This window comes from Rattus norvegicus, chromosome 5, assembly GCF_021556685.1.
Source record: "Rattus norvegicus strain SHRSP/BbbUtx chromosome 5, alternate assembly SHRSP_T2T, whole genome shotgun sequence".
NCBI lineage: Eukaryota > Metazoa > Chordata > Mammalia > Rodentia > Muridae > Rattus > Rattus norvegicus.
In genome coordinates, this window is record NC_141538.1 from 63,157,002 (window position 1) to 63,178,258 (window position 21,257).

At 50.7% G+C, this 21,257-nt stretch overlaps 1 protein-coding gene across 4 annotated transcripts; it reads left to right on the forward strand.

The window, feature by feature from the left end:
- Positions 1–1,992: 1,992 nt before the first annotated feature.
- On the forward strand, positions 1,993–21,225 carry Npr2 (natriuretic peptide receptor 2). 4 transcript variants are annotated; one of them, NM_053838.1, is made up of 22 exons: positions 2,727–3,465; positions 4,150–4,355; positions 10,808–10,921; positions 11,212–11,347; positions 11,570–11,664; positions 11,835–11,967; positions 12,195–12,279; positions 13,674–13,794; positions 13,959–14,033; positions 14,231–14,308; positions 14,753–14,857; positions 14,975–15,046; positions 17,133–17,292; positions 17,519–17,674; positions 17,754–17,922; positions 18,075–18,221; positions 18,690–18,813; positions 18,960–19,028; positions 20,083–20,257; positions 20,328–20,426; positions 20,692–20,783; positions 20,897–21,215. In NM_053838.1, exons 1-22 carry the CDS (start codon positions 2,799–2,801, stop codon positions 20,960–20,962), a joined length of 3,144 nt encoding a protein of 1,047 aa, NP_446290.1. In that variant the 5' UTR covers positions 2,727–2,798; the 3' UTR covers positions 20,963–21,215. The 4 variants fall into 4 exon arrangements, with proteins under 4 accessions (XP_087516208.1, NP_446290.1, XP_087516210.1 ...); XM_087660083.1 differs by having other exon boundaries at positions 3,120–3,465; positions 11,835–11,971; positions 20,897–21,225; XM_087660082.1 differs by lacking the exon at positions 13,959–14,033 and having other exon boundaries at positions 1,993–3,465; positions 20,897–21,225.
- Positions 21,226–21,257: the final 32 nt, after the last annotated feature.

Here is a 21,257-nt window from a genome sequence, read left to right on the forward strand (position 1 = left end):
TTCATGAATCAGCAGAATATCTGCAGAGAGCCCCACCTTAGTAATCAGGGAACCCGGGTTCCAGTTTCTGTCCCACTACTGAAAAGCCATTTGGGATGAGAGGGTTGGAGAGGGCAGCCTTGTGACCTCTCTCTTGGAGACTGTTTTTGATTATTTCTGAATAGGAGGACTGGAATGATTGTACCTTTGGCATTCTGTGAGTTGTCAAAGTTATGTCATTTTGACCTGCTTTTCTTACGAGAATAGGGATTCAGTTGACCGGTCTGGAGTTAGAGAACGGCATTGTGTGGTTCATGCCTGCCACCCCATTCAGGAGACCGAGGCAAGGAGCACTGGGAGTTGGAGAGCAGCATGAACTGCATCGAGATCCTGTTTCTAGACAAATAAGTAAGTATATAAGAATATATACATAAATAATAAAATAAATGAAGTAAAATTATATATGCGAGAGTTAGGAGCCATTTTCTTTGAGACATTTGCTATTTAGCTCAGGCTATCTCTGAACTCTATGTAGCCCGGACTACTCAAATTCATGATCATTCCCAAGATGATTGGCCTGAGAGTTGTGTGTTTTTCGTATTGTCCATCCCCCTGTGAGTGCTATTCCTTTTCTTGCCCACATAGAGCAGAATTTCTTTTCACCAGCAGGGTTGACAGCCTGGAGCAAGAGCCCACTTCCCTGGGTGTTAAAAGAAGGGGCTGCCCATAATCTTCTATTTGCATTGAGCATCCAGTAGGGCCATCAGTCACTGGGGCTTTCTTATGGACTCGCGTTCACTCCGTGGACCGGGTTTTTCAGCTGTACGCCCCTCTAAGGTAAGGGCTGAAACACTTAGCTTCATTCATGTTTCTGCCTATAGCAGCCAGAGCTCATGCCTTTGAATAAAATGACACGGTCCTTAATTTCTCCTCAAGCCACTAGGTGTCGCCTTCATCTCAGAGAAAGAGTGTCCGTCCTCAGCGTCCGAGCACTCCCTCTCTGCTGGGGAGCTTTTAGCTTCTTGGTGCTGTGATTTCTGGAGAAGTGGCTTTAAGGGGGGCCGGGGGGCGGGGATGGGGGGGGAGAGACTGGCTGTCTGCACGGAGGACAGTGTGTTTATGTGCGAGTTCTTTATGACAATTTGAGAACTCCCCAAGGTGCCATAGCTGTCCCCTTTGCAATGATGTCATCTCTCACAAGCTGTTCCTCCAGATGGGGTCAGCCCTCCAGATGTGGGGTACCTGGATGAACTTTCTAGCCTGGAATTTTAGGAATGAGGTGGAACCCTAGGTGGGGTACAATAGGCTTTGATTGCCGAAGCCTCTTGGGTTTAGTCAGTCCTTAAGCTTCTACCAAGTGTGGCTCAGGAAGACAAAAGGACAAGGCCTTGGAACAGATGGTTGGTAGATCCAATAGACATGTCTCCAGGCCATGGAGACTGAAACAGAGTGGAGAGTTGAGTCCCGGGAAGAGGGGGGACTCATGGACTTCGTAGAGTCCAGAAGAATGGAGTCCTTTGGTGCCATGAGGGTCCTGGTTTCCTCCTGACTGAGGAAAAAGGTCCCTGGCATTGAGGAGATGGGTAGAGTTTTCCCTACCCAGGAATACATAAATGGATACCCAGTGTTTGTGGGTTTCGGACAGTTTCCTGGAGACCGGAGCATCTGCGAAAATCTGATCGAGTGAATGGATCCTAAGAAAAGTGGGGTGTCCCGGGAGAAGACAGGCCTAGGGGGTCCCAGGCATGAGTGAGATGGAAGCGGTCCTGTGGACAAGGGGCTTAGGGGAAGCAGAGGAAGGCCCTTCAGGGTGGGGACGCCCAGGAACCTCGCTGGCCTAGAGGCCCGGGTGCTGAGCCCCTGGGGCGCTCACCGGGTGGTTCGGGGACTGGAAGGTTTCTGGGCGCCGGGCAGGGGTGGGGGGAGGCAGCAGCAGCCGGAGGGTGGGGCCGGGCGGGGAAGGGAGAGGAGGGGAGGGGGAGGGGCGGGGTCGGGCGGCCTGCCGGGGAAGTCACACTCGGCCGCCGCCGCGGGCGCAGCGAGCGGAGACGCGCCGGGCCGAGGCGACCTGACCTGGACGAGCGGCGCGCGCGGGGGCCCAGGCGGGGGGCGGGAGGCAGCGCCGGGCAGCGCGGGCCGCGGGGCCCGGGAGAAGCGGAGCCGAGAGGAGCGGGGTACACGGGCGGGGCTGCCGCAGCTCCGGATAGGACCAGCGCCCCGGCCCGTTAGCCCAGGCAGGAGCTTCAGGAGAAGCCGTCACTGGGAGAGTCACCCCTGCCTTTCCCTCCCCTCTGGCCCAGGCCTCGCTTCGCTCCCTGCCTGCCCATGTCCCAGTCCTTCCGCGCCGGGCGCCCTCCCACCTCAGCCCGGGGCTTTGGCTTTTCGCAGCTCTTTGCCCTCCAGGCCGGGTCAGCTGTGAGGTGTCCCCAGGCCGTTTCTTTGTACCAGCCTCCCCCAAGTCCCTACCCCATCCCAGGCTCATATCCCCCCCTTCTTGGCTTGGGATTGTCAGGCTACTTCACCTCTCACTGTCCTCATCCCCGTCGCAGGCCCCCTTGGTCCCTTCCTCCCTCTGCCACCCTATCCTTAGTCCTTGGACCTTGCTGTAGGCTGGTAGCCCACTCCTTCCCGTCCCAGGCTTCCCCCCATCCTCTTCTTTCGTGGTCCCCAGCACTTTCCGTATCCAGGCCGACTAAGCTTGTCCCCACTTCTCTTCCTGGCCCTCTTCCCCAGACTCCAGGCTGGGTGGCGCTTGTGCCTGCCCAGTAGGCCAGAGCAGCCCCTGGTTCGGGGGACCGTGGGTCAGCTGCTCTATCCCCATGGCACTGCCATCCCTGCTACTGGTGGTGGCAGCCCTGGCAGGTGGGGTGCGTCCTCCGGGGGCACGGAACCTGACGCTGGCGGTGGTGCTGCCAGAACACAACCTGAGCTATGCCTGGGCCTGGCCACGGGTGGGTCCTGCTGTGGCACTGGCTGTGGAGGCGCTGGGCCGGGCACTGCCCGTGGACCTGCGGTTTGTCAGCTCCGAACTAGACGGCGCCTGCTCTGAGTACCTGGCACCACTGCGCGCTGTGGATCTCAAGCTGTACCATGACCCCGACCTTCTGTTGGGCCCTGGTTGTGTGTACCCTGCTGCCTCTGTGGCTCGCTTTGCCTCGCACTGGCACCTTCCCCTCCTGACTGCGGGTGCAGTGGCCTCTGGCTTTGCAGCTAAGAATGAGCATTATCGTACCCTGGTTCGCACTGGCCCCTCTGCGCCCAAGCTGGGTGAGTTCGTAGTGACATTACACGGGCACTTCAATTGGACTGCTCGGGCTGCTTTGCTGTATCTGGATGCTCGCACAGATGACCGGCCCCACTACTTCACCATCGAGGGGGTGTTTGAGGCCCTGCAGGGCAGCAACCTCAGTGTGCAACACCAGGTGTATACCCGAGAGCCAGGTGGCCCTGAGCAAGCCACCCACTTCATCAGAGCCAACGGGCGCAGTAAGTGTGGCCCGGAACAGGGGAGGTGGGCCACTATGTCCCTGGAGTGCAGCACAGAAAGTAGACGGAGATAGGAATGGGAAAGCTCTATGTAATGATTGGGATGGAGGAACTTAATGAGAACAGAGCTCCTGGGAGAGAGCCTAGGTTAGGAGGAAGTCTTAGCGTCCAAATCAGAGGTAGGCAAGGCTGAGACAGGGACTGGGGTTTGAGTAGGGGATATGGGTGATGTCTGCTCTGAAATGTGCACCTGTCTGTGAGCGGAGACCCCTTAGATTGGAACACAAGGTCTCTTGGTAACAGAGGGATGACTCTATGAGTTCAGGTTTGGTGGTGGAGAGCAGGTAAAGCTCATACAAAAATTGCGAGCACAAGTGCTTGTGAGTCTAGGGAAAGGTAGGCAGGAGGGGGCCAGGGGGGCTGGGAAGTATACCAAACACAGCTCTGGGGGAGGGGGCTTGAGACATCACTCTTATCTCTGGGGTCTGGAGTCAGGCTCTGACTTGGACCAGATGGTCTATCTGGCCCAATGGCACTTACAACATGAGCTGTAAGTGGGGGATGATGGGAACATCTGTTGGGTGGTTGATGGGTAGAGCACTCTCTTGTAATAGGATGACTGGGGTGGGGGGTAGGCTGGATGCTGTCTTAGGGTGCCCTTCTGTCTGTCCTGTGCACTCCCAGTTGTGTATATCTGCGGCCCGCTGGAGATGCTTCATGAGATCCTGCTTCAGGCCCAGAGGGAGAACCTGACCAATGGGGACTATGTCTTCTTTTACCTTGATGTCTTTGGGGAGAGTCTACGAGCAGGCCCCACACGTGCGACAGGCCGGCCATGGCAGGACAATCGAACCCAGGAACAAGCTCAGGCCCTCAGAGAGGCCTTTCAGGTATCTTTGGAACCCAAGCTAGAGATGGGAAGACCTAGTGTTTGGAGGGTCTGTTTCTGACCCCCCTGAAACCACTCCCTACCCCCAAACGTGGTGTGCTATGGAAGTGAAATGGTCAAAACTTTCTGTGTCTGGTCTCATGCTTCCTTCCCAAGATTTGTGACTGTTACTTGGTGTGCTTGCCAAGACTGACTTTGGCCACCAACAGAGATTTTAGGGTGCTTCTCTAAGGGTCAGCAGTGAGCTAGAAGGCAGGAAGGGAAAGACCTAAGTCTTGTCCTGGAAAGGGCTGCCATCCTCGTCAGAGAGGCGAGGTGAGATTATAGTACAGTGCTCGAGGAAAGGAGACCAGTTTGTTCATGAGCAGGTCCCAAGAGACAGTGGTTCTGGAGGGATGGTGGATCTGGGCTTTTGTAAATGAAATGAGTCTGTTGTCATTGTCATGGTGCATGCCACATTCACAGATAGGACAGGGATCCAGAATCCTGTGCAGGGGACAGATGGTTTACATGAGTGACCTGGTAAGAAAGCTTGTTTTTTGTTTTTTGTTTAAGTATTTTTGAGTCAGCGTCTCAGACTGGCCTTGAACAAATACTGGCATTGTAGACATGGGCTTTAAGAAGGGTTCACCTAAAGCACATCTGGGAAACAAAGTGACAAAGATACACTCAGATTAAGAGAACTGGGATTAAGTGTTAAGGGCTGGGATTTGAGTTTAGAGCTTAGTGTCCTTGACTTTTTTTTTTTTGTATGATAAGACATGTATATCATAATTCAGTCTGCGTTAGAAGAGGAGATCAGCTTGTAGTTCAGCAAAGGGTGAGGTCATAGGGCTTGAGCTAAGATGATGTTAGGAAGAATGGAAGGGAATTAATATATGAAAGGCCTTGGAGAAGAAAGTCAGTGCTACCGTGCACTTCCCGTCTGTACCCAAGCTTTCAGAGACCTGCTCCCAGAAGAAGAAAATCCCCTCTTAAGACCTTGGGAGTTAGCTCTCTGCCTGTAACTTCAGGAGTATTTCTTGATGTTCCCATGCAGAGAAGTTCAGCACACTTACTCCTTGTAGCCCAGGCCCCCTACCCTCTTGTCTGTGTCACTTTTTGATCCTTCAATGTGTATTTTTTGGTCCTTTTGTGTGCAATTTTTGATCCTTCAGTGTGCATCTTTTGATCCTTTACTGTGCACCTTTTGATCCTTCAGTGTTCCCTTTTTGATCCTTCAGTGTGCACTTTTTGATCCTTCAGTGTGCACTTTTTGATCCTTCAGTGTGCACCTTTTGATCCTTCAGTGTGCACTTTTTGATCCTTCAGTGTACACTTTTCGATTATTTTGTGTGCATTTTCTTTTCTTCCCTCATTTTAAACCTCCCTCTTGAGATCAGACCTCTGAATCTCCATCTGGTTTCCTCACCGGTCTTCACTGACTTGTGTATGTAAATGTTTCCTATTTATTTATCCACGGCCCTCAAAAAGTATTTGAGGTGGCTTACGGGATGAGGTAAGATTCTTCCCACTCAGAGATTCTTTGGTTCTAAGGAGAGTATACATGGCCTGGACCTGGGTGGCCATTCTTCTCCAGTGAGTAAGTTTTATGCGGCTGTGATTATATATTAGGTTGTGAATGGTGACCGTGTCTGACTGTGAATGACGTATCTGTTTGCATGCCTGCCTATTAGTCTGTGACCGTCATTCTTGAGCACGGGGCAGTGACGGGACAGGTTTTGTTTACGTTGTAACCTTTTCCTGAAACAACCAGCTTACCTGTGTCTATATAATGATTCTATGTTCTGTAAGATTCCGAAATCTGAGCTGCATCTCTCATTCTGGTGCTTAACTCTGCTTGTTAGAGAGCACACTGTTGAGTTCATATTTGAGTCCCTCAGAGGCCAACTAATTGTTAGTATTTACTGAATACCTGTTATGGTCTCATAACCTTTCTTGGTACTGATATGTACACAGCCCACTAGAAATGCACTCCGTCTTTTTTGGAGTTTACAGTTCGTAGGCGAGACAGACCAGAGAGAAGCTTACTCAGTGGTGATAAGGATTTCCAGAAAAAGAAAAACAGTTGAGTGGCATGGGAAGGAAAGGGGGCTGAACCTTAGCTGGTTCAGGCAAGGCACGTCGGTACCTTTCCTGGGTCACAGGGCTCCATAGCCCTCTGGGTAGGAATTTCTGTTTTGTTTTTTTTCTCTATGTTCAGGAATTCAACCTAGGGCCTTGTGCCTGCCAGACAGGTGCCCCTGCCTCACTATGCTACATATATGGTTGTCATCTTTAAGCAGAAGAAAAAACGATCTTCCTTGTGTGAGAATTACCAGCAAGCAAGAGACCCCAACACTTAGACCAGGGAAGAGAACGATCTGGTCAGCTGACAGCTCTATCAATCAGTTCATTCTCGGTTCCTCCCCTCACTGTAGGCCTCATTCGGACAGGAAAAAAGAAGATTTTGTTGTTACAACTTACAAGAAACAGGCAGTGGGGGATAAGCTGGAGAGAGATGAGGCTTGGGGTGGGTGGGAGTGAGGCATCTTGGGAAAAGCTTCTCTCTTTCATTGCCAGAGGGGAAGGCAGCATGGAGGTCAGTAGTCAGCACTGGCCAGAACAAAGGAGCAGCAAGCCCTTCCTCCAGAGATGCTTGCTGGTCCCCTTAGGTCTCAACCAGGCCAACCCAAGGCAAGGAGGCCGTAGATACCCAGAACCTTCGTAAGGGGCTGGAACATCAAGTTAAAGGTGCCAGCGGGCTCTGGGTACCAGCTGCGGAGGGGAGGGAAAGAGCTGAAGTTACGTGTATTGATAGGTTTCTACTTTCTTGTTCCGTTGTCACGGCCCGGCACAGATTGCATTCACCTTTGCACTCCTTGTATCTAGCGCGTGGTAGATGTTCAATGCATGTGTTTTGAGTCAGATTAAAATGTACGTGTAGGGGGAGGGGCTAGATCTAGGAATTGTTTTAGAGAGCCGACCTTCCAGGCACCATAAACCAAGATGATCAACTAGGACGGACGGGTAAGAGAAGTCAATAAAGTGGATGTGAGAACGCAAGCAACCAGGCTGAGAGGTTTCAGGTTTGCACTGAGCAACTGAGAATGCAGGTTAGAAATCCTGAGCCACTCGTGCGCACAGTGGGAAACACTCCCACAAGAAACACTCCCACAAGAAGGGAGGAAAGGAGCTGTGTGTGCTCTGTGTGTGTGTGTGTGTGTGTGTGTGTGTGTGTGTGGTGTGTGTGTGTGTGTGCTGTGGTGTGTGTGTGTTATGTGTGGTGTATGTGTGTGGTGTGTGTGTGTGGTGTTATGTGTGGTGTATGTGTGTGGTGTGTGTGTGTGTTATGTGTGGTGTATGTGTGTAGTGTGTGTGTGTGGTGTGTGTGTGTGTGTGTGTGTGTGTGTGTGTGTGTGTGTGTGTGTACGTGTGTTTGGGGCACTTATCTGTAATCTCAGCATTTGGGAGACTAAGGCAGGAAGGTTGCTGAGAATTTGAGGCCAGCCTGGGCTACCAGGTAAAATCTTATCTCAGAAGAGACAGCAACAAAACAGATAGTAGAATGGGCCATGGAAGGCAGGCTCGTTCCTGGAGACCAGTCATGGTTTCTTGGGGCCATGGCTGGCATCACCTTCTGCTGTGCTCAGAGCAGGTCTCAAGGTGGGTGGCACACTCCTGGCTTCCTCCTATTGAACTCCTCTGTTTTGGCAGCGTCCCTTGTTTGATTTCCACTTGGGGCCACTATGAACTGGGACTCCATAGCTACCGTTACCTTTTTAGTCCCCGAGTAAGTGCCCGGGTTGTTTTTGTTTTAGGGTTGGTTTTCTTTCTTTCTTTCTTTCTTCTTCTTCTTCTTCTTCTTCTTCTTCTTCTTCTTCTTCTTCTTCTTCTTCTTCTTCTTCTTCTTCTTCTTCTTCTTCTTCTTCTTCTTCTTCTTCTTCTTCTTCTTCTTCTTCGTAGCTAGTTAGTAACCACAGCAAAACATACTGGAATAGCCATTTTTTAAGCACAGCCTTGGGATCCTGGGGGCCCCCAGAAATCCCTTTAGGGGACTGTGAAGTGAAAGCTGTTTAAAAATAATGTCAAGATGTCACTGGCCTTCACCGATGCTCTCCTATGATTGCACAGTTGGATTTTTCTAGAGGCCACACCACGCGGGGTGATGTCACCTCTCTGACAGCCATGGAAAACACGCTTGTGCATTCTTGCTTTTTCATAATTTTTCAGGCTCTGTTTTAATTTTAACTTCTAATTTGGTAACTATTGGTAGATATAAAATTTCTTTGCAGTTCTCAATAAGTTTTAAGAGGGGAAAAGACTTGTGCACGGCTAGCTTGTGATCCCAGCACTTAGGGCTTGAAGCAGGAGGATTGGGAACTTTAGGCCAACAGCAAAACAAGGAGAGACACCAAAACAAGGACCAGAGAGATGTCTCCGCAGTTAAGGGCACTTACTGCTCTTGCTGAGGACCCAAGTTCAAATCCCAGCACCCACATCAGGTGGCTCACAACCTCCCATCACTCCAGCCCCAGGAACTTCCAATGCCTGAGGGTGTGTACAAACACACACACCACACCACAGACCACACACACACACACACACACACACACACACACACACACACACACACCACACCACAAACACACACAAAAGGGATTCAGAGATTATGAAAATTTTTGTTTTTAAGATAGGGCCTGCTGTGTAACCCAAATTGGCCTTGAACTCTCAATCTCTCTGCCTCAGCCTCCAGAATTCTGGAACCCATGGCAAAAAAAGTGATTCCTGCCAGCTTAGGGGTGAATCTTCAACCTGCAGAGTTAGGGTGTCTAGAAATGTTAAAGCGGACTATCAGTCTTTGTTGAAGTACAAATTGTGCTACTCTGATGTTTTTTCGACTCTTGGCTTGACCATGTCACTTGTCAACACTACCATACATCTCTATTGGAACAGGTGTTAGTGAAGGAACCCTTTTAGCCTGACCCCAGGGGCACTTCCTGTCTTCCCTCCCCCTAGGGCTTCCCTTCTCTTTTTCTCCTTTCCTTTCTCTTGCCTGGGTGTGAATATTAAAAGGGTACCATCAAGCATGCCAGTCCCATAGTAAGAAAACTCCGGTCTAATATGACGACTGCATGCTAGAAATGGATTTTATGATTTCTTTCCTGGAACAAATTGATAGATCACAGGTGATATATTGAGTATGTCTGTGTGGTCCACATGTGCTTTCTGTGCTGAGAAGAAGCAAAGCTGGTAGAAATGGCCAGATTTTGAGATGGGGGTCTTGCTATGGAGCAGTGATTGGTCTGGAACTCACTGTGTAGACAAGGCTGGCCTTGTTCTTTTTTTTTTTTTTGGTTCTTCCCCCCCCCCCCAAGCTGGGGACCGAACCCAGGGCCTTGCGCTTCCTAGGCAAGCGCTCTACCACTGAGCTAAATCCCCAACCCGCTGGCCTTGTTCTTATAGCCTAACTTCTGCCTCAGCCTCTTGAGTTCTGAGATAACAGATGTGAGCCAGCATACCCAGCTTGAAATGGCGGATTTTGATCTATTGATTTACACAGAGTCGTATGTCACAAAGGATATTGAATTGATCTCTTACACTGAGTTGCAAGTCCAGTTTCCTGTCAGAGCAGTCTCATTTAGCTGCGTGGTCCCAGGTTGGATACCCCTTACAGCTACGGAAGGGGGTATATGAGACTCAAAGGAGCTAGTCAGGCAGTTTAATGAGGGACAGGGATGTGGTGATTCGTGTCAGTCAAGTGCATGCGTGGCCGAAACCATCATTTGTGTGTCTGTGCAGTGTGTGTGGGCACGTGGCTCACATGACACACGTGCCTCTCGGTGAGCATGCTGTCTACAGTGGATGTTTCCTGTGTGCACAGTAAGTTAAATTCATGTTTCTCAGAGATGGAATCACCTTCTCAAAGCATTTCTCTCAGGGTTTGAAATCTAATTCACTGAGAGAGTCACTCTGAACCGGTGACCCGCTGTGGGAAAAGCCAACTTTTAGTGGATGACACCATCAGCATTTAATGCTGCTGGGACGGAACTGTAGCCCTGGCTGGGATGGAACTCACCAGATCTGCCCACCTCTGCCGCCTGAGTGCTGGCATCAAGGGCGTGTGTCACCAACGCCTGGCCACAGAGTGGTGGTTGTTCTTGATAGTGGTGGGTACCTTGAAAGTGTGGGGCAGAGGAGTGCCCATGAGAGTGACAGCCTGGCAGGAGGCCTGATGCTGGAAGGGAGGCAGGGAGGTCGATGGACTGAGTTTGTAGATGGAGTTGGTTTCATCCTACGGACACGTTTCCAGAGCCAGCCCTACCTGTCTTTCATAGAGGGGCGCCACTACTCATTTTCATACGCACCCCAGAGTTTGGCGCGCTCCAGAACCCCTCCCTCGTGCATGCGTTACCCGCGTGTGGTTTTAGCCAGTTCTCCTATGCGATCTCTTCCCCGTGTACTGTGGTGCAGACTGTCCTGGTGATCACGTACCGAGAGCCCCCGAATCCCGAGTATCAGGAGTTCCAGAACCGCCTGCTGATCAGAGCCCGGGAAGACTTCGGCGTGGAGCTGGCCCCATCCCTGGTGAGTAGATCTCTGAGAGTCACAACAGGCTGTGAGGAAGGGATTTCTCCTGGAGTCCTTGATCATGGAGCAAGCCCCATTTCAGGCTGTCATTTCCATCCAGGATTTTACCCTTCCAACCGTGGGACTCCCTTGGACCAACCCTGGGTCCGGGTGGATGGGGAGGGCATGGTAGGGGTGGGAGGAGGGCGGTAAGCTGAGAAAGTGGGGAGGCACTGGGACAGGGCAGGAGTAGAAGAGAGAACGGGAAGGGGGCATTTGGAGAGCGCTGCTGAAGTTGCTGTCCTCAGATGAACCTCATTGCGGGCTGCTTCTATGATGGAATCCTGCTCTATGCCCAAGTCCTGAATGAGACAATACAGGAAGGGGGCACCCGGGAAGATGGACTTCGAATTGTGGAGAAGATGCAGGGACGAAGATACCATGGTAATGAAGGGCAGGGAGTGGAGGCCTGGGGACTGACAGCAGGCTTAGGAGTGCGGTGGGCAGAAGAAATACTCCAGGGTGCTGCAGGGAGAGTCAGTGAGGGTGGACACTTACGAAGAACCAGTGTGGGGAGAGACTCTGAGACAACGAGATGGTAGGACAGGAGGAGAGAGTGGGCCAGGGTTAGATCTCAAAAGTGAGGGGCACCCTCTTTTATCTTAGGTGTAACTGGACTGGTTGTTATGGACAAGAACAATGACAGAGAGACTGATTTCGTCCTGTGGGCCATGGGAGACTTGGAGTCTGGCGACTTTCAGGTGACGGGGGAGAGGACAGGGAGGAGGGATTGGCCCTAAGATCCAGTGGGGACAGAATCATCGGCTCTGGGGGACAGGAGCTTGCTTCCTGGGCTGGGCCTTCCGGACGGTGGGGTGTCAGGGAGAAGGCTGGGGCAGGCCTGTGGGCCCAGCGCTCTGCTTCCTCACAGCCTGCAGCCCATTACTCAGGAGCTGAGAAGCAGATTTGGTGGACAGGCCGGCCAATTCCCTGGGTGAAGGGGGCCCCACCTTTGGACAACCCCCCCTGTGCCTTTGACTTGGACGACCCATCCTGTGATAAAAGTGGGTGTGTGCAGGGACTGGGAGCAGTCCCCCCTCTTACCCCGCCCCCGCGCTCTGCCCCTTCCTCACTGACACCCATTCCCACTCCTGGCTGTGTATTATCTGTGTCTGCCGCTCTCTTCTCTGTCCCTCAGGAAAGCTCTGTACCTCCTGCACCTGTCTCTTTGCCCTTGGGCCCCCTCCAGTCTTTCTCAGGGTCTCTCTGTCTCTCTCTCCTTCTCCCTCAGCTCCACTTTCCACTCTGGCAATTGTGGCCCTGGGCACGGGAATCACTTTCATCATGTTTGGTGTTTCCAGCTTCCTAATTTTCCGGTGAGTTCTGGGTTTTCCTACTCCGTGTGTCCCTCTTGCTACATGGCCTCTGGCTGAGGCAGGTGTCCCTGTTGTGTGGCTGGCAAGTCTCCCAACCTGGTGTGGGATTCTGGGACTAGCAGCTTTCTCTCTGGCCTTTGGATTTGGTTGCCCTTCATCCTAGGGATTTATTTTGCTTTGGTTTGTAACCTGGGTAAATGAATTGTTTTGTTCTTGTTGCCGTTGTGTTTGTTTTGAGATAAGGTCTTGCTAAATAGCCTAGACTGGCCATGCACTCAAGATTCTACTTCCCCACACTCACGGACGTGCGTCATGGTGCCTTGCTTGAATACTGGGATTTTGTTTGAGATAAAGTTTCACTGTAGAACTGGCCTGTCTGGAAACCACTGTGGAGACCAGGCTGCCCCTGAAATTCTCAGGGATTTGCCTACCTCTGTCTTTGAAGTGCTGGGATTAAAAATCTCCTCTACCGTGCCTAGCTCTGAATTCGAATTTTTAAAAAAATTGTTTCTATTTATATCTCTCCTGTGTAAATGTATGCCACCCACACACATGTATGGGTGCCTATAGAGGCCAGAAGAAACCCATCAGCTCTTCTGGAGCCTAAGTTACAGGTGGTTGTGAGCTGCCCCAGGATGGGTGCTTGAAATTGAACTTAGGTCTCCTGGAAGAGCAACAGGTGCCCCTGACCACTTAGGCTCGTTTCAGCCCTGGAGTACTGATTTTGGGTAGAGTTAGGGTCAAAGGTGAATTTCTATGCACTGGTTGTGTGTCGTCTCCCCCCCCCCCCCTTCTCCTTCCTCACCTCATTCCCACTGAAGTGCAAGGCATTTTCACTTGGGAAATCTGAGACCAAGTCACCAAAAAATTCTATGTGTGGTGAGGGTGCACGTCCTGATTTGTGGAAAGAAATGTTTCACTGTGTCGTCACAGACTGGATGTCCTGACTTAGCTGTAGGCTGGGGTCAGAGCAGCTCCCTGGAAGAGTACTTGCCTAGCATGTTCCAGGCCATAGGTTTAACCCCTAGACCAGAAGAGAGGAATGAAGAAAGAGGAGAGGGGAGGGAAAGAAGGGAGAGAGAGAGAGAGAGAGAGAGAGAGAGAGAGAGAGAGAGAGAGAGAGAGAGCTGCGTGTGGTGGTACACATCTATAATCCCAACATTTGGAAGGCTGAAGCAGGGAGATCATTATTAGTTCAAGGCCTAACTGTACCCTGTCTCCAAACCAAACCAAACCAAACCAAATCAAACCAAACCAAACCAAACGGAACCAAACGACTTTGCCGTTGACACTGAGTGTCCATGTCCCAGTCCTGTAACTGTTGAAGCTTCCCTGCAGCTTGGTGGGTGGCAAGACAGGGTTTGGCAGTCGCCTGAGGTACGCAGTCCTTACAGAAAACTGATGCTGGAGAAGGAGCTGGCTAGCATGCTGTGGCGCATTCGCTGGGAAGAACTGCAGTTCGGCAACTCGGATCGATATCACAAAGGTGCAGGCAGTCGCCTGACGCTGTCGCTGGTGAGCCCTTGGCCCTGCACCTTCCTCTGACTTCCTGTTCCCTGTTCTCTCTCACCCTGGACCTTTCCCAGCACATTGGCTTGTAATGATAGACCCGAGCACCACCACCACCACCATCTAATGTTCCTTTCATCCTTCCGCCTCCATGTTGCCCTTGGCCCCAGCGGGGATCCAGTTACGGCTCGCTCATGACAGCCCATGGGAAATACCAGATCTTTGCCAACACCGGTCACTTCAAGGTGAAGAGTCATCTGCTTGTTCTGGTTCCCGACCATTTCATTGTGTCTCATCCCCATCTGCCACCTCTGCCCCTGAACCTCTGACCCTCATAGTCCCCGCTCTGTTCCCAGCTAAGTTCCGGGGTGTTCTCAGTTCTCCAGCATTTCTCGGATACTCCCGAGGCTCAGTTTCTTTTTCTATTTCCACCCCACCTTAGGGAAATGTCGTTGCCATCAAACATGTGAATAAGAAGCGCATTGAGCTGACCCGGCAAGTTCTGTTTGAACTCAAACACGTACGTACTTAGGGCTGAGTGGAAGGTGAGGGGAAACAGGAAGAGGAAATGAGGGAACCATGGTCCCCTGCCTAACAGGGTCGGGGCTTATTTACCACTGATTCTCAGTTGCAGTCATGAGTAAGAGGAAGATCGTTGCTCACATTGGTGCTTCTGTAGTTACAGGGTTTTTTGTGAGACAGGTTCTCTCTGTGAAACAGCTGTCCTGGAACTTACTATGTAGACCAGGCTGGCCCCGAACTCACAGAGATCTGACTGCTTCTGCTTCCCCAGTGCTGGGACTAAAGATGTGCGTTACCATGCTGGCCTCTGCATTTAAATTTTTTTTCTTTTTTTCTTTTTTTCCGGAGCTGGGGACCAAACCAGGCCTTGCGCTTGCTAGGCAAGCGCTCTGCATTTAAATTTTAGAGCTGTCAATTCTCTTGTTTTTTTGTTTTTTCCTAGATGAGAGATGTTCAGTTCAACCATCTTACTCGATTCATCGGAGCTTGCATAGACCCTCCCAACATCTGCATCGTCACCGAGTATTGTCCTCGGGGGAGCTTACAAGTGAGGGACAGGTGTAGGAGACTGTGGTGGGGTAGGGGAGATCCCAAAGTCACCCTGTGCCAAGGGGCAGCCGTTGAGACTGGGGACAGATGCTGATCTCTTCCGTGTCACTGTCAGGATATTCTAGAAAATGACAGCATCAATTTGGACTGGATGTTTCGCTACTCGCTCATTAATGACCTTGTGAAGGTGAGTCTTCTCCATCCTTTAGAACGCGTCAGTTGTTTGGTCTTTGCTGTAGTTTCTCTCCCGGACCTCTAACAGCCGTGCTCTTTCCAAGTTCTCTCTTCCTGTGGTTGAGTGACACAGGGGTCCTATACCCTGCGAGGTTCTCGTCCTTCTCTCCCAGATATCTTAAATGTTTCTCTAGTGTCTTTTTACCTCAAGAGGAACATTAAATATTATATTAATATTTAAATATTAAATATATTAGCTATATATAGCTGGGCCTGCCGTCATATGGGAGGTTGAGGCAGAGAGGCTGCTCTTTGAGCTTGGCCAAGGCTTCATAGTGAGTTTCAGGTATTGCATAACAAGATCCTATCCAGAAAAAGAAGACAGGCAATACAACCAAACCAAACGGTGAAAAGACATCCTATAGTTGGATGTGGCTGGTGCACATGTATAATCCCAGCACTCACAGAGACAGGAGGATTGGGTGTTCGAGAACAGCCTGAGCATCATAGTATATCTGTCTCAAAACGAGCAAATGAAGAAGTCAAGTGAGGTCTCCATGCATTTGTCTCCAGTTATTTTCCACTTTAACCAATATTCGCCGTGCCTATAGCTAACTGCAGGAGAGGTGTCTATTTGACTATAATTTCTAAATTTAATCGATTGTTTCTAGAGACTGGGTCTCTCTGTGTAGCCCTGGCTGACCTGGAACTGTCTCCGTAGACCAGGCTGACCTTGAACTCGAGATGTGCCTGCCTCTGGCTCCTCTGTAAGGGGATTAATGGCGTGTGACAATGTTTGTAGCTCTGACTTCTTTTGGAGACAGGGTTTCATGTTGCCTAGACTGGCTTCAAACTTACTATGTAGCCAGAAATTGCTTTGAACTCTGACTCTTCCACCTCTATGTCCCAAATGTGTGCACCACCACGCCTGGATGCCTGGTTAGAGACTGAAATCTCACACACACACACACACACACACACACACACACACACACACACACACACACACACACACTTCGTTAAACTAAGAGAAAGGAAGGAAAATTGCACTAAATCTTTATTCTATTCCAATAGTCAGCTTTTTTAAATGACCCGGAGGCCCACGGATGGTGGGAGGAGGACACAGGTGAATCTTGCGTGGGTTAGACGGTGTTCAGAAGACGATGGTCTAACGAGATCACATGACTGTGCCTGACGCTGGCTCTGATTTTCTGCCGAATTCTCAGAAAGTTTTCTAGAATTAATTTATGCATATGAAAGTTTGCCGTCAAGTGAGAGAGGGAAATATTAGGGAAAGCCAATGCAGATTTCCACAGGAGGTGTGAGGGTAAACGTGAGCTCCAGGGGTGCTTTACACTTTCCGCTGCAGTAGAGTCACTGGCTTAGGCATTCCTTCCTAAACGTCTTGAGGTACTCAAAGAATACCTCGGACTGTTTAAGGCCAGAGCTTAATTTACTCTTGTGATTCTGCTCACCACACAAGAGCTTCTGTCCTTGGCTTGGCCGTTGTTGTCCACCTCTGTCTAATTTTTCAAATTTTGCTGACTTACTGTAGCCTTCTTCACTACTGTGTGGTCTAGCATTCCTGTAATAGACCCATTCTGCTCCCACTGTGACCTGCATCCTACATGCAGCTACACACCAGAGTCACAACTGCCTGGTTTTCTATGGTGCATCTAGAGACGAGCTATGTCTTGATCTGTGATATCAATGGTAGCTAGGGGTGTGAAGCCGATTAAGGTCCCATAGTTGTTTGGCTGCTCCCTCCACTGTTCAGCAAGCTGCCATTTTCAGGGAAGTTACTGGTGGCTCTCTTTGTCCCTCACATGCATTTCCTCCTATCCCTGGAGCCTGATGCTTCTATGCTATTTACATTGCTAAGGAATGGCTCTCCCACTCTGCCTGCTTCCTCCAGTAGAGGCACCGCAAGAGGCATCATCCCAACTCAGCTTGTTTTCGACGGTCTCAATCAAGATCCTTTAATTTCTAATGCTTTGGGGTTGGCGGTCTGAGTATCTTTACGCAGTGAGCCGGATCATGCCATGGGCTGGGGTTGCCTAAGCCAGATATGATCCAGGCCCTTCCTCTGAATCCTGCAGGGTATGGCCTTTCTCCACAACAGCATTATTTCATCTCATGGAAGCCTCAAGTCCTCTAACTGCGTGGTGGATAGTCGATTTGTGCTCAAAATAACGGATTACGGGCTGGCTAGCTTCCGATCAACTGCTGAACCAGATGACAGTCATGCCCTCTATGCCAGTGAGACTGCTCCCTGTGCCACCCCACACGTACCATCCCCTCCCCCACACTATCCCCTCCCCCAACACATCCCCTCCCCCAACACCAACCCCTCCCCCACACCTCCTCCCCCTGCCACCTACCTTTTATGTCACTTCCTCCCGGGGAGGATGTAGGAGGTCGAGCAGTAGCAGTAACATGAGGAAGAGCCAAGGTGGAACCTAGCCAGCCTATTCCCTCATTGCAGAGAAGCTGTGGACTGCTCCAGAACTTCTTAGTGGGAACCCCCTGCCAACCACGGGCATGCAGAAGGCGGATGTCTATAGCTTTGCCATCATTCTGCAGGAAATAGCGCTCCGCAGTGGTCCTTTCTACTTGGAAGGCCTGGACCTCAGTCCCAAAGGTGAGGGAGTGGGTTGCCATGCACCGTCCCTTCTGCTAGGGGAGCCTGAGTCTTCATTCAAACTTTCTGTCGCCCTTAGAGATTGTCCAGAAGGTGCGAAATGGTCAGAGGCCGTATTTCCGGCCAAGCATTGACCGGACACAACTGAACGAAGAGTTAGTTTTGCTGATGGAGAGGTGCTGGGCCCAGGACCCAACAGAACGTCCAGACTTTGGGCAAATCAAGGGCTTCATTCGCCGGTTTAACAAGTGAGAGGGACGGAGGCTCAGAGGCTCCCGGGGACAGAAACCTTAGCGTTCTTAGTGGATGAGGCTGGTGTGCCCCCAAGGGTGGGTTGGATAGGAAGCCCTGTTAGTCTTGAGGACCTTGGAGCAGGTGTGATATCCTGGCCTCCCTGCAGGGAGGGTGGTACCAGCATATTGGACAACCTCTTGCTTCGCATGGAACAGTATGCCAATAACCTGGAAAAACTGGTGGAGGAGCGCACACAGGCCTACCTAGAGGAGAAGCGCAAGGCTGAGGCTCTGCTGTACCAAATTCTACCCCAGTAAGACCTTCGTCCCCCTTCTCCAGAAATTGCCTTGTGTTTTCTTATCAACCTTCTGAAAATGTGCATGCAACCCTGGGAACCCTGCTATGTGACTTCATGCCACAGTAAGCCCTCCTGGCTACAGGCTAAATGCTCTCGCTTTGTCTCCTAATGGGCTGAGCTGTCTTTCAGCTTCCAGTCCCTCCTTCTTGGGGGCGCTGTTCTTCCTCACCTCTGTCTGAGCAAGTGTATGCAAAACTATTTCAACTGGAACTGCTTAGTCCCATGTGGATCCTCTTACAACACCTTACCACTTTCGCATCCCAATGTGCACTAGGCTAGGTGACATCTTCTCGGCCACTTTCCTTTTCTTCCACCAAAGCCGACTTTCACTCTATAGCTTGGCAGTGCAGTAGCCATGCACCCTGCCCTCTCCCTGCCACTCTTTCCTGGAGCTGGGCTGAGGGGTACCCTCTTGCTTCCTAGCTCTGTGGCAGAGCAGTTAAAACGGGGAGAGACGGTTCAGGCGGAGGCCTTTGACAGTGTCACTATCTACTTCAGTGACATCGTGGGCTTCACAGCGCTGTCAGCTGAGAGCACCCCCATGCAGGTGAGAGCTGTGAGCAGGTGTGGGTGGTGCTGGGTCCTGGGAGCCTCCCTGGACTAGTTTGCTCTAGAGTTCTTTTGTCTTTTGTCTTGAGAATTATTAGGAACTTGGGCACAAATTTCAGAGCCTCTGCTTTCCCATCCTGTTAGGTGGTGACACTTCTTAATGACCTTTATACCTGCTTTGATGCCATAATCGACAACTTTGATGTCTACAAGGTGAGAGCTGGAGCCGGCCTCCTTCTAAGACCCATTTGAAACCCAGTTTCCTGAGCCCCACGTGCCATATCCACTCCATAGTCAGCGCTCCCCATGTTTCTCCAGCATCCTAGTGTTCTCTAGTGGGTGTGATTCTAGCAAACGTGGACACTGGTATAACGCCCGTGGTTCCCAGGCTTCCCTGATCACAGTCACATGCTTTAGTCCCCCTCTCTCTGGGGTATTAGTGATATAGACAACTGGTCTCTCCTTCCAGAACAGTCACAGAGGATGCGGGCACAGACTGACTATGGTGTGTGTGTGTGTGTGTGTGTGTGTGTGTGTGTGTGTGTGTAATATATGAATGCATGTTATAAAGATCTTCGTTAAAGTCGCTGAGTTGGCTTCCTTGCCCTCGGGACTGAATGTGCTGCATTTGAATATTGATTTTACAGCTGCCTGTGCGGCCTCAGGCAGGACCAGGATGTCTCTGAGCTTTGCTTGTTACAGCAATAGCAGCTGATTGCCAACTGGTGGGCTGGGGAGATGGCTTGGTGGGTAAAGGCACCAAGGCTGGTTGGTGACTTAGGGTCAGTCCCTGGAATCAACGCCCACAGGTTGTCTGCTGACTTCCACACTCATCACCTGCCTGTCATTCCCAGTGCTCAGGGGGCTGGGACAGATGGATCGTGAGTTCAAGATCAGCCTTGGCTATGCAACGAGACCCTATGCAAACATAAATGAGGATCTCTTAAAGCTTATTCTACCCTTCCTGATGTGTCTCTAACGAAATTCCCATGAATGCTTTACTCCAGCTCGTCCATTGTTTTTATTTCCTTCTATTTATTTTATGTCTCCCTCCCTCTCTGGAATGTGTGTGTGTGTGTGTGTATCTGAGTATGTGCCACATGTGTACAGTTGCCCCTGGAGGCCACAAGAGAGTGTCGTATGCCCTAGAACTTGAGTTACAGGAAGTTGGAGCTTCTACGTGGGTGCTGGGAATTGAACTCAGGTCCTCTTGAGGAGCAGTCAAGTGTTCTAACTACTGAGTCCTTTAATCTTCCCTTTAAATCAGGTGGAAACCATTGGGGATGCCTACATGGTGGTATCTGGCCTTCCGGGCCGAAATGGTCAGCGCCATGCACCAGAAATTGCTCGAATGGCTCTAGCATTACTAGATGCAGTTTCTTCCTTCCGCATTCGCCATCGACCCCACGACCAGCTAAGGTTACGCATAGGCGTCCATACTGGTAAGGCTGATTCTCACCTGGCCCTACAGTCTACTTTTCTGGATCTCTCCCAACCAGTTTGTTTTTATAGGGCCAGTCTGTGCTGGGGTTGTTGGCCTGAAGATGCCCCGGTACTGTCTTTTTGGAGACACAGTAAACACTGCTTCTCGAATGGAGTCTAATGGTCAAGGTGAGCTTTTAACAGCTTTTAACTCTGAACTTGACCTGGATCTGTCTTGCTCTTTACTTTCCAGAGTTCCTCCGTCTTTCACTATTGGATAGTTCTGAAGTGCCCCATTCTTGAGCACATGTTTATTCTTATGTGCTCTGGGAGGACTGGGGGCTTTCTGAAGGGTGGCTGGCTGCGTAAAGCACTCTCCAGTACTGACAATTCTTCTTTTGGCTTTGCTTTGACTCTTCCTCCCCCCATCTGCTCCTGGTCTACATCACCCTAGCTCTAAAGATCCATGTCTCCTCGACCACCAAGGATGCCCTGGATGAGCTAGGATGCTTCCAGCTAGAACTCCGTGGGGATGTGGAGATGAAGGTGATGGCGGGCCATGGGGGAGTGGATCATGGGAGGATGAAAGTAGGGGATGAGAGGGAGATAAAAGCACTGACGCAGAAGGGTCTCAACTATGTTCGTTCCCCTGCCTCCAGGGAAAAGGAAAAATGCGAACTTATTGGCTCTTAGGAGAGCGAAAAGGACCTCCTGGACTCCTGTAAATCCCAAGCAGACAATTTCTTGCTGTTGGTACTTGGATGGGCAATGGTCACTGTGTCTCCACTTGACAGAAACAGACGTCATATGAGATGGAAAATATGCATATACACAATCCCCCTGCCTTATCTGGAAGTCATATAAGCCCTCTGCCGCTCAGCCTTGTACATATGCCTGCCCCTCCCTATCTTGGTCCTCTTCCTGCCTTCTGTAAATACCTGTATCTAGACCAGAATATTTTGTCCAAGTATAAAACAACAACAACAAATCATGGTGTCATTGTCTGGGGTCCAGGCCATT